Source organism: Chiloscyllium plagiosum, chromosome 32 (assembly GCF_004010195.1).
Source record: "Chiloscyllium plagiosum isolate BGI_BamShark_2017 chromosome 32, ASM401019v2, whole genome shotgun sequence".
In the NCBI taxonomy this organism is placed as follows: domain Eukaryota; kingdom Metazoa; phylum Chordata; class Chondrichthyes; order Orectolobiformes; family Hemiscylliidae; genus Chiloscyllium; species Chiloscyllium plagiosum.
The window spans coordinates 43,817,461-43,834,712 of record NC_057741.1 but is presented as its reverse complement, the minus strand read 5'-3'; the positions used below and the strand labels follow the sequence as shown (position 1 = coordinate 43,834,712).

Here is a 17,252-nt window from a genome sequence, read left to right as displayed (position 1 = left end):
ATAGTTAGGTCAGGATCACGGTGAAGCAGACTGGGATCACATTTAATTAGGTCAGGATCACAGTGAACCAGACTGGGATCACGGATAGTTAGGTCAGGATCACGGTAAAGCAGACTGGGATCACATTTAATTAGGTCAGGATCACAGTGAACCAGACTGGGATCACGGATAGTTAGTCTCCTCCGACCTATCACCCTCACCTTGACCTCTTTCCACCTATCACATTTCCAACGCCCCTCCTCCCAGTCCCTCCTCCCTACCTTTTATCTTCTCCTGCTGAACACTCTCTGCTCATTCCCGAGGAAGGGCCTGTGCCCGAAACGTCGAATCTCCTGTTCCCTGGATGCTGCCTGACCTGCTGTGCTGTTCCAGCAATAAAGTTTCAACATCTATTAGTAATGGCAAGCTTCGACAGCATTGCAAAGCAAACTTCATCTGGATAAAAAAGGTTTGTTGAAAATAAGTCCTTTTGAAAACGCAATAGCACATTGAAAGAAATTCAGTGAATATGTGCAGGGATTTTCAAAAGTTGCAGTATAGGAAGTTAATTGATAATCTTTTCTTTTTATCAGAGCTCAAGTGTGTTTAAGAATTTGTGGTAAATGGATAAACACAGAGGTCTGCATTGGGACTGTTACTCTTCAATACTTACTGATACGGGGCACAAACTCAAAATTGCATACAAAATAAGATAGGGAGTACAACTTTGCTCCACCAGTAAAATATCTTTGTTGCACTAGCTGCACCAGATACAGGAGAGCATGTATAACTATTGGAAGCAGATTCGTCATATTTGTAGATTGAGATTCTGTAGGGTTTCTTTCTAAATATGGTCAGGTGCATCAGCATCAACTTAACAGTCTTGCAATCTTCGATTCCACCTTTTGAAAAGGTAAGCTGAAAACAAAAAGGTAATTCGACTGGGATAATTTTAAATAAATGGAACTTTAGGATTGGAAGAAATAAATGACAAAAGCAAAGATTCTTAGGCCTGAATGCAAATTATTTTCTACAGACAAATCTTAACCCAATCCTCTGTCTTAAAAACGAGTTAATCCAGTGGTTTGTTATGGAGCAGTTAAGAGGCCTTACATTGATGTTTTTGGCAGGAGGATATGGAGTGAAGTCAACTAGATTTCACTCTTCTTTTCATTCCAAAGACTGTGCAACAAACCTGATAATGAGGACAACAGCCCATCCATACCTATGAAATTGATCAGTGTACACATGCATTGTCTCAACTTTGCAATAATTGCAAACATCTCCTTACAAAATTTTAAATGGAAAGAGTTCCAGCATACACTAACCAAATGATCCGACATTAGAAAAAGCTTAATTGATTTTATCAATGGACTCGGTATCCTGGTACTACTGAAATGTGTAAAGATTTTCCAGTTCAAATTTCAGTGGTGATCTGGACTACACATAGCAAAGAACAATGAAGAATAATAAAATTTAATATGGTGGTTATTCCTAGATTCCTTCTGAAATCATTAGCTAAAACTCACTATGGTTTAACAAAACAGTGAATTAGCACATTTTTAATGACAGCAATTATGAATTCAATAAACGCCACGTGAAAATGAAGCCAAACTGAGCTAATGCTTTCAGAGTTCTACTTTTCCAGCAATTCAGCATTACACATTGTTGGACATGGTAGGCAGATTTTTATGAAGTGAGCAGGGGATTTCCAATAGAAATAAGAGTTGCAGAGACCAAGTTTGCTGCATTTCCTACGCACATGGAAAGTCATGCCATTTTGTGGTAGGTTTCAACTTGTAATACAATTGCATCTCAAACATACTCATTACATGGACAGTTTGTAATAATACTCAATCCCAACGCTAAGCCAACAGTCCACAGGAATCATGTGGCACCCAGTTCATTTGTATTTAAGGATGGAGTGTATCAGTTGGCTTTGTGTAGAGGCAGATATCAGCAGTTTTCCTTGTTGAACTCCATAGCACAAGGGAAAGGTGGAGGATGACAGCCACGTACAGGGGCTGGAGACCAGCAGGGGGAGTCCGTGTTGGACTAGAGAACTGGGAGTTTGGGATTGGGGTGGCAGCTTAGAGGAGTGGGTGAAGGAAGAGATTTGCATCCTGGGTGTTGTCAGTCAGGTTGTGGGACTATTTAGTCAAGGTAAGAAAATGTGGGTCCATCTACACCCATGCCCTCCACCTGCTCCATGATTTTCGCTTCCCCGGTCCTCAACGCCTTATCTTCACCATGGACATCCAGTCCCTGTACATCTCCATCCCCCATCACGAAGGACTCAAAGCCCTCCGCTTCTTTCTTTCCCGCCGTACCGACCAGTACCCTTCCACAGACACCCTCCTTCGAATGACTGAACTGGTCCTCACCCTGAACAACTTCTCTTTCCGATCCTCCCACTTACTCCAAACGAAAGGAGTAGCCACGGGCACCCGCATGGGCCCCAGCTATGCCTGCCTCTTCGTAGGATATGTGGAACAGTCCATCTTCCGCAGCTACACTGGCCCCACCCCCACCTTTTCCTCCGCTACATCGATGACTGTATCGGCGCCACCGAGACATGCGGACCAGTTGGTCATCCCACCTCATCAACGGGAGGATACCCCTCAAAATACCAAGCTGGTCCAGATGACACCATGTGTCTCCAAGCCAGGGTTGGTTATACCCAGGGAAGCGACAACAACAGCGTCACAGGGCCGCAACAGCCAATCAGAGATGGATATTTCTGCAGAACTACAAGAGCTTTCTGAAGTCCTGGAGATTACACTAAAAAAAGGTTCCTGAGACAAGGAAACGGTCATTTAGGAACTGCCAATCCCTGAGAGACTGATCAGATCAATGTGTTATATGGATGGAACATCTTGCGCAAGGAGGGGAGTGCTATGCTTTTGTAAATATTTCTGATTATATACATATATTGCCTACAATGCCTGCATAATCTTGATAATTTTTGAACATATGTTTATTAGTTGGAGTTTTAATATAAAAGGAGAGCAGTGTTAAGTCTGAAATTGAGGGTGCTACCTCTTTAAGAAAGCTGTTCAGGTGACCTGGAGGGGCAGAGTTTGAGTCCAGTATTGAACTGGCTGTCAAATTTTGAGCATCATCAACTAAGTGTACCTGTTCACACTCATCATTGTCTACCTGGTATATAATTCCTGGTTCCAAAGGAAGTACCAACATAAAAACTGAGAACATGCAGCCTATGAAGGGAATGGAAACAGAGGCAATCAATAATTTCAGAAGGGCAGTATATAGATACTTGAGAGAAATAAACATGCAGATCAAATGAGATAAGGCAAGGAAATGGAACTGACTGGACTGCTCTACAGAGAACCAACATGAGTCAATGGACCCAATAACCTCCTTCTGTATCATAACGATTTTAAGAAAGTTTATTGTGATACTGGAAAGATAGCAATAGTTGAGATATGTCATGTAAGGAGGAGGTATTAACATCTGGGTAGTTATTAGACAGAAAGAAAAATATTATCAGATACAAACATCAGAAGCTGCACAGGTGACAAATGTCAAGTGTGGGGTGCTGGAAAAGCACAGCAGTTCAGGCAGCATCTGAAGAGCAGGAGAATCGGCTTTTCAGGCATAAGCCCTTCATCAGGAAGGGCTCTTGTCCAAAATGTCAATTTTCCTGCTCCTCGGATGCTGCCTGTCCTGCTGTGCTTTTCCAGCACCACACTCTAGACTCTGATCTCCAGCATTTGCAGTCCTCACTTTCTCCAAGTGACAAATGGACAGGCAACAGAGTTGCGATGCAGATTATTATAATTTCATTACACAAAACAAAGCCTAAGTGAGCAAACATAAAGTCCCAGTACTGGATTTTCTTTATGATGCCAAATTGTCTCATATCAGGTGAAATGCTGTTCATTATGTACACGGATGTGCTATTTATTTTGGAAATAGTGTCATTGAAAACAAATTTTTAAAAAAGTAGACTGGCAAACTTCATTTACATCCTGAGCATTCCCATTATATTTACAATAGATGTTTTTCTCCTTCAGAGAACTGAAAACATTTAAGAACATCAAATTACAGATTAGTTAGGGCTATTTATTTCAGAATACTTGCTTTTGGCACATTCACCTGCTGGCAGTGCAAACCAGAATGATGACTATCAGCCAGAATTCTGTTGGAAGCAACTGCAGCCTTGGTCTACCAGCTCAGCTTTGATCTATAAGTGCAGTTCCCTACATTAGTGTGGAATATTTTGAAACTTTGATTTCTCTATTAGTATTGATGGGAGCTGAAGCTGCAACAGAGAAGAGAGAAGGAATATCACACACGACATTCTCTCTCAGCTGCTCTGAGATGTGCCAATGCCATGCCCAACATTTTGGTTCCAGAAGTCACTGCTGAGCATAGACCTCAGAGGTCTGTGCAGAAGAAAACAATACAAAGGATTTTTAATGAAAAGGGATTCAGGATTTGGCCTGCTTTTCTGGTCTGGAATTCAGCGGTGAAGCCATGTCTGTTGCATTCACTAATTTAGCTTATCAGTAAATGGTCATAGCTGGGTCCCACAATTCATGTTTGAGCACATAAGCTCCTGAATTAGGAAGCATGAAGAACAATAAAAGGAAGAGCTATAGTTTGCATGATAAAGGTACTTTATAAATGTAATGTTGTCACAGAGTGCTTGTCTGAACCATAACCACTAAACATTTGACACCACACCCAATGAGGTATTAGGAGGGGGACCCTGGGGAGCCAAAGGTTAGAGGATTTGAAACTCATGGAGATTGAAGCCAAGGTGGACAGCCCAGAGGTCATGTGAAGAACTGAATTGGAAAGCATGAATAAGAATTTTAGTAGTTCTTAAGCGTATGCACACATGAGTGATCGATTGTGTATATTTAGTTCTTAGTTTACGTATGTTAGTACCGCCCCTTGCATTTTAGAATTCAATTTAGTGTTTTAGGAATTAATTTTTAATGAATAAAATGGGATAGTGAATTAAGGAGATTTGGAGCCTGGCTGGACTGCGTTGATGATTGAAGCTCAGACAATGATGTTGGTCCTCCCACGGTCATATTGATTGCTAAGAATCAGCCTTCTTTTGTAGCCTCGTCCCAACACCACAGAATGGTATGGCAGAGAAGGACCCCATTTAGCTTGTACAGATTATTGGAAAGAACTACCTGACTAATTTCACCCTCCAGCTTTTATCCTCCAGTGCCACAAAATGTATCTTTCCAAATACTGATCCAGTTCCCTTTGAAAATTACTATTAAGCCTACTTCCACTGCCTTTCCAAGATCACAACAAATCACTGCATTAAAAAAAATAAGGCTTTGGATCATATCTTTGGCTCTTTTGCATTCCCCACTGACTTAAAACTATGTCCTTTGATTACAACACTTCGGCCATGACAAACAATTTTTCTTTATTCCCTCAACCAAAGCATTTCAAAATTTTGGAAACCTCTATTAAATCTCCTCTTAACCTGCCCTGCTCAAAGGTGAACACTGCAGTTTCTTTCAGCTTGTTATATATCAGCAGTCTTGTGTGCCTGCCTCTTTTCTAGTAAAACAGCCTAGCAATCTTATAAAGGCCTTGACATTCTTGCTGAAGAGCCAGACATTGAACAAGGTGTATCAACTTAGGGCAAATCCCACGATTTAGGAGAACATATCATAATCTCTCTTGTGTTCTATATATCTTTTGTTAACAAATTTCTCAGTATGTCTTGTCATCTTCAAAAATGCATGTATATTCACCTCCAGATCTCTCTGGTGCTGCACCCTCCTTAAATTATGCTATTTAACTTAAATTCTATCTCCTCATTCTTAAGGCATAATGAATCATGCATCGTTCCTATTAGCTAGACTTATGGAAAGAGAATGCCAGAAGGCACATTAAGTTTCTGACAGTTGTTGTTGTCTGAAGTGTATACAATAGACTGGAAAAGGTGGTAGGGCATTGTTTTTTAGATTAGATTAGATTACAGTGTGGAAACAGGCCCTTCGGCCCAACAAGTCCACACCGACCCGCCGAAGCGAAACCCACCCATACCCCCACATTTACCCCCTACCTAACACTATGGGCAATTTAGCATGGCCAATTCACCTGACCTGCACATCTTTGGACTGTGGGAGGAAACCGGAGCACCCGGAGGAAACCCACGCAGACACGGGGAGAACGTGCAAACTCCACACAGTCAGTCGCCTGAGTCGGGAATTGAACCCGGGTCTCAGGCGCTGTGAGGCAGCAGTGCTAACCACTGTGCCATCGTACTACTGTGTCAGTAGCTTCACAAACAGTGTTGGCATACAGGTCAATAGCTTCATAAAGAGAAGAACGAGCCTGCATGAGAAGGGCAGAAGATTAAAACCAAAGGCAGAGAGACCGAGCTACCTACTTTTTTCCCTGCAAGAGCTAAAGTGTAACATCACAAAAAAGTATGATAATTTATGGGTATTTCTTCTATGTCCCACAGTTTGACAACTGGTTTAAAACAGCAGACATTATTACAGCTGAAGAGTGCAGTTAGGAAATTAGTGTACAAAATATTTAACATCCAAACTAATTAATTTAAAAAAAAAACACAATGGAATGGCTGCATAGTTGATGTACAACAGCTGGAATACATAGGAACTGGTGGACACCACAGTGATTGCATCTACAACAGATACTGGCTGCTTGAGAAACTTCAGCTCAGACTTGATGAGTTGTAATCTGAGCTGAGGATATTGTGACACATCAGGGAGGTGTAGAGGAACCTGGAAACTTTAAAGTAGTCAGAGTTATGAATCCTCTGGAGAATGCAGTGAAAACCCAGCTGCAGAAGTAGGGTTGTGAAAGAGAGGAAGTGCAATTGTGAATACGGAAAGTTACAATGGGGGTTTTAAATTAACCAGAAATAGAGTTGAATACTGGTAATGCAAAAGGCAGAGAGAACCTAGCACGTCTTGATGGTGCTCAGGAATTTGCAAAGGCTCTATCATCATTTTTCCAGTCACCCTTAAACTCAAACTCAGGTGTTAGAATGCCTGTTATCTTGTCACCTTAATTTTATTCTTTTACTTTGGAGAGTGAACATGAGAACTTTGTTTTTTTTTTAAAAACACAAACTGCCAATCACAGACCAAAGTTCTGAGGAAGGGTCACTTGACCCTTCTTAACTCTGATTTCGCTCCACAAATGCTGCTAAACCTGCTGAGCTTTTACAACAATTTCTATTTTTGTTTCTGATTTACAGCATCCGCAGTTCTTTCGGTTGTAGGAAGGCGGATTTGATTCAGCTGTCTGTCTCAATTTCATAACAGCATAAACTTCTAGAAACAATCAATCATTCAGAATAGTATTAATAGTCAGTGTGGGTTAATTAAGGATTCCCAGAATAATTGAGGAAAAGTCATATCTAACTAATTTGCTGGCATTTTTTGAAGTTCTAACAGAGAGAGCTAATGAGGCAACGCAGTTGATGTTTGAAAGACAGATGATAAGTGGAGTTAGAGAATAAAAGACTTTCAGCAATTTACAAGTCTTATTTTAAAATCAGTATGTTACCATATACATCCAGTTTTGACCTTTGCCTTCTGGTCCTTCTCCAGTACAGAAGCCAAACCCTCACTGGGGAAAAACTTAATTGTTTTTATTTTTAAAACACCCATCATCAAATTACCCAAACATCCATTAACAAATAACAAACTTCTGACCAAAAGGATAAATTCAACTTTCAAAAAAAAAAATCTGAAGTAATCTGTTCAAAGGTGTCATGACACACCTCTGGAGCAGGTGGGACTTGAACCTAGGCCTCCTGGCTGAAAAAAAACAAAAAAAATAGAGTTCTGAAGCAGGGTCACCAGACCTGAAACATTAACTGATTTCTCTTCACAGATGCTGCCAGACCTGCTGAGCTTTTCCAGCAACTTCTGTTTTTGCTCCTGGCTGAAAGGTCACTTTTATTTTATTCTTTTACTTTAGAGTGAACATGAGAACTGTGAACTGAAGATGACCTTTGTTTTTACTGAGCCACAAGAGTCCTCAAGAACCCAATTCTACTTTTTTTTTAAAAAAGCAAGAGTGAACTTTCTACATTTACCTAATATTAGATATCGGCATGGTAGATTTTTAAATCAACATGACTAGACATGCCATGACATGCCTGGAGCAGATGATACATGATGAGACCTTCTGGCCCAGAGTAAGGGATACTACCACTATCAAAAGGGCATTAATATCTCTGCAGTAACAGGAAGCGAATTCTATATACAGACACTGGGCTAAAGTCAGAAATGGTGCGAAATATATGGTGGGCAGGGTTTGAATCTGCATAAGACGACCCCAGTGGATTTCAAATCCATTGCCTTAACCAGTTCATCATGGTTGTAGTAGATTTCAGAAGAGCCCTGAAGTTCTGAAGAGAAGCTATATAGGACTCAAAACATGGACTCCCCTCTCCATACACAGTACCAGATCTGCTGAGACATAGGTGCATGTGTGCACAAGACAAGAACAGAACTGTATATAAATCTCAGTATTCTAGGCTTTATTAAATGGGAGACTAGAGTACAATGCAAGGAGATTATGCTGAACTTGCATAATGATAAGTTAGACCAAAGGTGGAGTACTATACGCAACTCCGAGTGCTACACTTCAGAGATTGGAGAAAGAATAAAAAAAAAGTTTACAAGAATGGCTCCAGAGATGAGAAACTTTAGTTTTGAGAACAGATTGGAGAACTGGGACTGCTATCCTTGCAGAAGAGAAAATTTGATTGAAGTTTTATAAATCATGATGAGTCAGCACAGAATACACAGTGAGATACTGTTCCCACTTTGAAAAGGAGAACAAGATGGCATAGATGGAAACCAATTAGTAACAGAAGCAAATGTGATGCGAGGAGCTTCTTGTTTTTTTGATTACAGTAGATTCCCTATAGTGTGGAAACAGGCTCTTCGGCCCAACAAGTCCACACCGACCCTTCGAAGAGTAACCCACCCAGACCCATTTCTCTCTGACTAATGCACCTAACACTGTGGGCAATTTAGCATGGCCAATTCACCTAGCCTGTACATCTTTGGACTGTGGGAGGAAACCAGAGCACCCGGAGGAAACCCACGCAGATATTTTCTTACAACAAATAGTTAGAGTCTGGAATGCACTTCCTGGAGATGCAGTGAAGGCAACTTCCATTGAATCATTCAAGGTGGTACTATATGATTATTTGAACAAAAACAAATGTGGAGGTTTACGAGGAAAATGGAGGAGATTAGTAACAAATTATAATGGCTCAAAGAATCTAGCAGATATGATGGGCCACATAGCCTCCTTCTGAATGTAATAATTCTGAGACTCGATTTAATTCTTTGCAGTCAAGAATGTGGACCTAGATTTCTGTCCATTTAATTGGATGTCACTGGAACCACTGCTGCCACCAATGGTCAACTAAGTGAACTGCAAGGATCAATGCCCAGTCTTGTCAAGAACGCCACTACACCATGGCATAGGACATTTAAAAAATACCACCAATGTTCATTCTTGTTGAACTTAAGGATGTAAATGTGTTGGAAAACTTACTGCCTCACAGTGCATTCAAATGTTTTAATTAGTAGTGTTTTGATGCAAAACAATCAGTGGCAAGTTTTCATCTGTTACTGCAAGTATAAGAGTTGTAGGAAATGCATAGCATAATGGACAACAGTGGTGCATCACCATGTGACTGAATGATTCTCCAGAGATAAGCTTAAAAGCTCAGCAGTAAGTTACAAGTGAGATACGTAACACTGCGGGTGCTACTCACTGCGCAAGGACTTCCATTTTGAATACAATTTATAGTTTAGTAGTCTGCTCCGAATGGTTCAGCAAACTAAATAGCAGCTATTTTCCTAACCTGGTCCATCAGTTGTATGAGTCAGTGGTGCTGATGCCTCTGCCAAAGCAGCTAACGTAGCCAATACTGATGTAGAGGAGTTGCCAAATTGTACCGGAGACTCTAAAATTAAAATATATACAGATAATCCTTGGATAAAAAAGTTACTGAAAATTTATGCTTATACACATATCATTTAAAAATGCTTTCAAATACAAAGCATAACAACAGAAATCCTTGGAATGATGTTAAAAAAACTGAATTTGAATTATATACGAAGTTAAAATTAAAATAATCATGTGAACAACCTCAAGTTAATTAGCTTGACAAACTACATTTATGCATTTGGGTGGATTATTTTAACAGATCAGAATCAAATAAGAAAATGATTTAACATTTTCTATTCCTTACCTGTGGTAAAGCGGAGCTAAAAAAAGGGAAAAAAATGGCACACTCCAATTTCAGGTACCGAGTTGTTCTAGTCTAATACAGGAAAGCTAGTTACAGAGTAAAGCTCCCTCTTCACTGCCAAGCACAGGCAATATAATTATGTAGTTTAAAATCAGTCACATCAAGCACAATGATGAGGTTGGTGGGTGAGAGGAAATCACTGACACCTCAGTGAAATGATTCCCGACAAAGCACGTGAGCTCAGAACAAATGTCAAGCAGGGCATAGTCAGGAAATTCAGGACACAGGAGTCTTGATCTCAATGCAAGGTCCCTACTCACCAATGTAGTAACTGGGCTCAGATTTTGACTTTGCCTGGGATTTGCCTGTTAAACTGACGTGCATCTTGGACAGAGAGAAATTCCCAAACCATTATACCTTACCACCCATCCCATTCTTGCTGGGGACTGACAATACGGAGGTATACTGTTTCTTTACATCCAACCATCCTTCAGTTGAAGGCTGTTAAACATGTTTTGCTTAGAGCATTTTTAAAATCATGATACTTACTATAGAGAATAAGTTGCAACCTCAAAAGGTGTAGTAAATATTGGGTAATTAAAAGTATTGATATTTTCCTGGCATGGCTCTGATGGTAGATTTCTGTCTTAGAGTCAGAGGGTGTAGACACAATGCCAATGTGACGTCAACATTGAGCCTTCAGTGCAATATCAGAGACATCATTTTTTAGATAAATTTGGTTTCATTCACCTAGATAAGTGATCCTATAACACAATCTGAAAGGTGTAGGCATTTTTGTTTGCTGGCTTGGCCAATTTTTCACACTAAATCAGCATCATTAAACAGATTTTTTTAAGCAATCATTATCTTGCTCTGATGGGCACAAATTCACTGCCACATTACCTGCAACAATGTCTGCTCAAAATAAATACTCTATTGGCTTGAATACAACTGGAATATCACGTAACAAGGCATCACATAAATGCAATTTATCAATAACAGGAGCATTGTACCTCATTGATGACAAATGAAAAATTATTTACTAGCTTCATTGGGAAAATTCAGTAATGACTACCTATATCCTGTGACAAAAACATGTATATCCCAGACATCAATGCCTGAGATTATTCTAAATCTCAGTAAAGTTTACTCACCAGCACAATCTACCACTTACTTCAGTCTAGGAATAAAATCATTCACCTTCAGTCAAAAAAAAAAATCAGGAAAACAGGAAGTAGTGGGTTTCACAGCAATGAAAAACTAAAATAGATGTAAAAGTGACCAACATACCTGATGCCTTGGTTGTTCCAGTGGAAACTAATCCAGTTAGATTGACCACTCCTCCAGGCCCAATAATGAATTGCGGTGCAGCACCATGAACCATAATCGTATCAGAGTTGTCCAAGTTTGTGTTATTCTGGTTCTGCATTGCCCTCTAGTGCAACAAGAGAGAAAGTTATTGAACAAAAGAAAAACTGTACACTTCAAGTAGTTTATCTTAATTAGACAAATTTGTTCTGCCACTTGCATTTCTGCTAGGTTGAGAATTAAATTGATCGTTACAAAATTTACGGCATCACTGACCTCTGCTTAACCGAAGGAGCAGACAATTATGTTGATGAGGTAAAAACAATGACTGCAGATGGGCTTTTGCCCGAAACGTCGATTTTGCTGCTCGTCAGATGCTGCCTGAATTGCTGTGCTCTTCCAGCACCACTGATCCAGAATTATGTTGATGACCCTAGCTCCCCGGCCAAGATGACCATTTACAGGCAGTCAAGAGAATGGCCTGCATTTCTTCCATAGTTACACCCACCCCTGGTGTCCCTGGAGTGGAAGTACATTCTGTCCATTGTTAGGCTTGATACCTTCTGTAAATAGGTAGGTCCCAGAGGATTGGAGTGCATCATCAGCCCAGGAATTACATTTTACATTAAGTAAGCTTTCAAATGGGACAGTGAATTCGTAATGGGTTTGTAAAGTAGTACTAACCAGCATCCCAGAAAATTCACAAAAAGCAAGCTGGTCTCTGGTGACAGGAATACTTGAGGAATTTAGCTTAGTCAATCCACCTAACCTATACATGTTTGGACTGTGGGAGGAAACGGAAGCACATGAAGGAAACCCACGAAGACACGAGAGAAATGTGCAAATTCCACACATACACAGTCACCCAAGGCTGGAGTCAAACCCAGGTTCCTGGCACAGTGAGGCGGCAGTGCTAACCACTGAGTCATTATGCAGCCCCATCAGTGAATTCATTTTGAAAATAACGTTCAGGCATCATTGAAGAAAGGAAAAGTACTGTGCAGCCAACCCTCTTGTTTTGTGATTTCAGACTGGTGACTTTAGCTTCCGTGACTATTATTAATTGCCCCCCTTCACTCAATATTTGTGCTTTGCCTGTTTATCAATTGGGGAGTTGGGGAGGGATCTTTAGCAAGCCATAGGCGAGGCCCCAGAAGACTGGAGAACAGCCAGTGTTATCTTTTGTTTCAGGGCAATAGGGATAATCCAGGATATTATAGGCCAGTAAGCTTATTATGGGCTGGTAAGCACTACATCCAACGGTAGTGAAATTATTGGAGAAGCTTCTTACTCACATTCATAAAAGTATGGATTTATTACAGATAGTCAAGCAGGCTTTGTGCAGGGGAGGTCTTGTCTCTCAAATTTGACTGAGTTTTTTGAGGAAGTGACAAAGAAGATTGATGAGGGGAGGGCAGTGGATGTTGTCTACGTGGACTTTACTAAAACATTTGACAAGGTCCCTCATGGTAGACTGGAGCAGAAGATTAAGTCACACAGGATCGATAAGGAGTCTGTAAGTTGGATACAAAATTGGCTTGGTTTAGGAAGACAGAGGATAGTTGTGGAGGGTTACTTTTCTTTTCGGAGTTCTGTAACCAGTGGTGTTCCACAAGGATCAGTGCTGGAATCTCTACTGTTTGTAATATATATGCATTAATGATTTGGATGAAGATCTAGATGATCTGTTTAGTAAGTTTGCAGATAACATGAAAATTGATGAAGTTGCAGATAGTGAGGAAGGTTGTCAAAGGATACAGCAGAATATTGATAAATTGGAAAGTTGGGCAGATAAAGGCATAGGGAGTTTAATTTGGACAAGAGAAGGTTTGATCAAGAAGAAGAAGGAAGCATTTGTCAGGTACAGACTGCAAAGATTGAGTGAATCCCTAGAAGTATAATGGCAGTAGGAGTATACTTAAGAGGGAAAACAGGAGGGCAAAACGGGAACATGAGATAGCTTTGGCAAATGGGGTCAAGGAGAATCCATAAGGGATTCTACAAATACATTAAGGACAAAAGAGGAAGAGAATAGACCCCCTTAAAGATCAGCAAGGATGCTGACAAGTGGAACCTCACGAGATGGAGGAGATACTCAGTGAGTGTTTTTCAGTGTTTACTGTGGAGAATGATATGAAAGATATAGAATGTGGGGAAATAAAAAAAATGTCTAATTTATAGAGGTGGTGGTGCTGGACATCTTAAAATGCATAAAGAGTGGATATATCCCCAGGATCGGATCAGGTGTACCCTAGAATTCAGTGGGAAGCTAAGAAAGTGGCTGCTGGGCCCTGTGCCAAGATATTTGTATCACCGATAGCCACAGGTGAGGTGCCAGAAGACTGGAGGTTGGTTAATGTGGTGCCACTATTTAAGAAAGGTGATAAGGAAAAGCCAGGGAATTATAGACCGGTGAACCTGACACTGATGGTAGGAAAGTTGTTGGAGGGCATCCTGAGGAACAGGATTTGGAAAGACAAGGACCAATTAGGAATAGTCAACATTGGTTTTTGCATGAGAATGAAGTAACAAACAGGACTGATGAGGGCAGAGTTGTGGACATGATTTATATGAACTTCAGTAAGGTGTTCAACAAGGTTCCTCATTGTAGACTGGTTAGCAATGTTAGATCACATGGAATACAGGAAGAACTAGCCATTTGGATAGAGAACTGACCAGAATGTTGAAGACAGAGGGTGGAGGTGGACGGTTGCTTTACAGACTGAAGGCATGTGCACAACAGTGTGCCACAAGGATCAGCGCTGGGTCCACTGCTTTTCATCATTTAAGAACATGAACATAGGAGGTATAGTTAGTAAGTTTGCAGATGACACCAAAATTTGTGGTGTAATAGACAGTGAAGGTTACCTCAGAGTACAATAGGATCTTGATCAGATGAGCCAATGGGCTGAGGAGTGGCAGATGGAGTTTAACTTAGATAAATGCGAGATGCTGCATTTTGGGAAAGCAAAACTCAACAGGACTATACACTTAATGGTAAGGTCCTAGGGAGTGTTGCTGAACAAAGAGACCTTGGAGTGCAGGTTCATTGCTCCTTGAAAGTGGAGTCGCAGGGAGTGAGGATGATATTTGGTATGCTTTCCTTTATTGGTCAGAATATTAAATATAGGAGTTAGGAGGTAATGTTGCGGCTGTACAGGATATTGGTTAGGCCACTTTTGGAATATTACTCTAGGATTCTTGTCTCCCTGCTATAGGAAGGATTTTGTGAAGCTTGAAAGGTTTCAGAAAAAAAATTACAAGGATGTTGCCAGTGTTGGAAAGTTTGTGCTATAGAGAAATGTTGAATAGGCTGGGGCTATTTTCCCTGGAGAGTCAGACACTGAGGGGTGACGTTATAGAAGTTTGTAAAATCATGAGGGGTATGGATAGGGTCAGTAGCCAATGTCTTTTCCCTGGGTAGGCAAGTCCAAAACTAGAAAGCAGAGGTTTAAGGTGCAAGGGGGTGGGCAGGTGGATTTACAAGGGACCTAAGGGGCAACTTTTTCAAGCAGAGGATGGTGAGTGTATGGAATGAGCTGCCAGAGGAAGTGGTGGAGGCTGGTACAAATACAACATTTGAAAGGCATCTAGATGGGTACATGAAGAAGAAGGGTTTAAGAGGGATAAAAGGGCCAAATGCTGGCAAACAAGACTAGATTAGTTTAGGATTTCTGTTCGGCATGGATGTGTTGGACTAAAAGGTCTGTTTCCATGCTGTACATCTCTCTAAGTGAGAGGTGATGCATTTTGGGAGGTCAAATGCAACAGGAAAGTGTACGAATCGTAGAATTCCTATAGTGTGGAAGTAGGCCCTTCGGCCCAGCAAGTCCACATCGACCCTTTGAAGAGTATCCCACCCAGAACCATTCCCCGATTACTCTATATTTACCCCTATATTGACCCCTGACTAATGCATCTAATCTACACATCACTGAACACCACGGGCAATTTAGCATGGCTAATTCACCTAACCTGCATATCTTTGAATTGTGGGAGGAAACTGGAGCACCCAGAGAAAACCCATGTAAACACAGGGGGAATGTGCAAACTCCAGAGTCAGAAATTGAATCAGGATCCCTGGCGCTGCGTAGCAGCAGTACTAACCACTGAGCCACTGTGTTGCCCCAAACGTTACAAAAGAACTCAGGAGTTCATAGTCAGCTCGTTGCCAAAAGAGCATAGAAGGAGGAACTCTTGTATTATAGTGGCAGTGTCCCTACCTAGAGGACAGAAAGCCCCAGTATAAATCTCAAAATGGTAGAATTCCTAATGGTATACAGAGCAACCTTGAGGTGCAAGTCCATAGCTCATTGAAAGTGGCAACACAAGGGAAGAAGATAGTAAAGATATCAACAGCAAACTTGCTTTCATTGGTCAAGGTACTGAATATAAAAATTGGCAAGTCATGTTGCAGGTGTATAAAACTTTAGTTGGACTACATTTGGAATTGTGCGCACATTTCTGGACGCCACACTATTGGGAGGATGTGGAGTTTTTGAAGTGGGTGAGGAAGACGTTTACCAGGATGTTGCCTGGATTGAAGCATATTTGCCTGGAGTGGGTGGACAAACTTTAATTTATTTTGCTAGAGCATCAGAGGCCGAGGGGTGACCTGTTGGATATGTATAAAAACTTATGAGACATGAATAAGGTGGATAGTTGGTGTCTTTTTCCCAGGGTGGAAATATCAAATACTAGGGGATATAGATTTAAGGTGAGGGGGCGAGGGGGTAAAGTTTAAAAGGAGATGCACGAGGCAAGTTTTTTTTCAAAAGCAGAAGGTGGGAGGAGCCTGGAACATGCTGTCAGAGGAAGTGGGAGAAGCAGACATGGTAGCTATATTTAAGAGGCATTTAGACATTCACAAGAACAGACAGGGAATATGGAATTTGTTTAGAATAGAATCATGTTCAGCATGGAACTGGTGGGCCAAAGGGATTGTTTCCATGCTGTACCATTCTATGTTAATAAAAACTTTTGAGTTGAAGTATCGTAGGAGTGAAATTTCACAGAAATTCTCCGTTAAAAGATAGTATTGGGAAATAAGTTGAAACTTTTGTTTTGGGTCAAGATCTTCTAATCTAATATATAGCTTTTTTGTTTTTCTTTTCTCTTCTGTGTAATAAATTTAATGTTTTCTTGTTCAAGAACATCTGTAGCCTCACATGAATATATTTCAGTGTCTAATAGCACTTAATCCAAGTGCCCAAATTAAACAACCGATGACTGTATCGGCGCCGCCTCCACGAGGAGGTTGAACAGTTCATCCACTTCACCAACACGTTCGGGACACCACCCATGCCCTCCACCTCCTCCATGATTTTCGCTTCCCCGGTCCCCAATGCCTTATCTTCACCATGGACATCCAGTCCCTGTACATCTCCATCCCCATCACGAAGGACATAAAGCCCTCCGCTTCTTCCTTTCCCACCGTATCAACCAGTACCCTTCCACTGACACCCTCCTTCGACTGACTGAACTGGTCCTCACCCTGAACAACTTCCCTTTCCGATCCTCCCACTTCCTCCAAACCAAAGGAGTAGCCATGGGCACCCGCATGGGCCCCAGCTATGCCTGCCTCTTCGTAGGGTATGTGGAACAGTCCATCTTCCGCAACTGCACTGGCACCACCCCCCACCTTTTCCTCCGCTACATCGATGACTGTATCGGCGCTGCCTCATGCTCCCACGAGGAGGTTGAA

General features: G+C 41.1%; 1 protein-coding gene across 1 annotated transcript in view; it reads right to left on the bottom strand.

Moving 5' to 3' along the window:
* The window catches only part of gabpb1 (GA binding protein transcription factor subunit beta 1), a 75,693-nt gene that overhangs the window by 41,632 nt on the left and 16,809 nt on the right, over positions 1-17,252 (bottom strand). Inside the window, exons 4-5 of the mRNA XM_043673971.1 lie at positions 11,531-11,675; positions 9,851-9,952 (exon numbers count right to left, since the gene is read on the bottom strand). Of these exons, the coding sequence (XP_043529906.1) occupies positions 9,851-9,952; positions 11,531-11,675 (247 nt within the window). The remainder of the gene's footprint in view (positions 1-9,850; positions 9,953-11,530; positions 11,676-17,252) is intronic.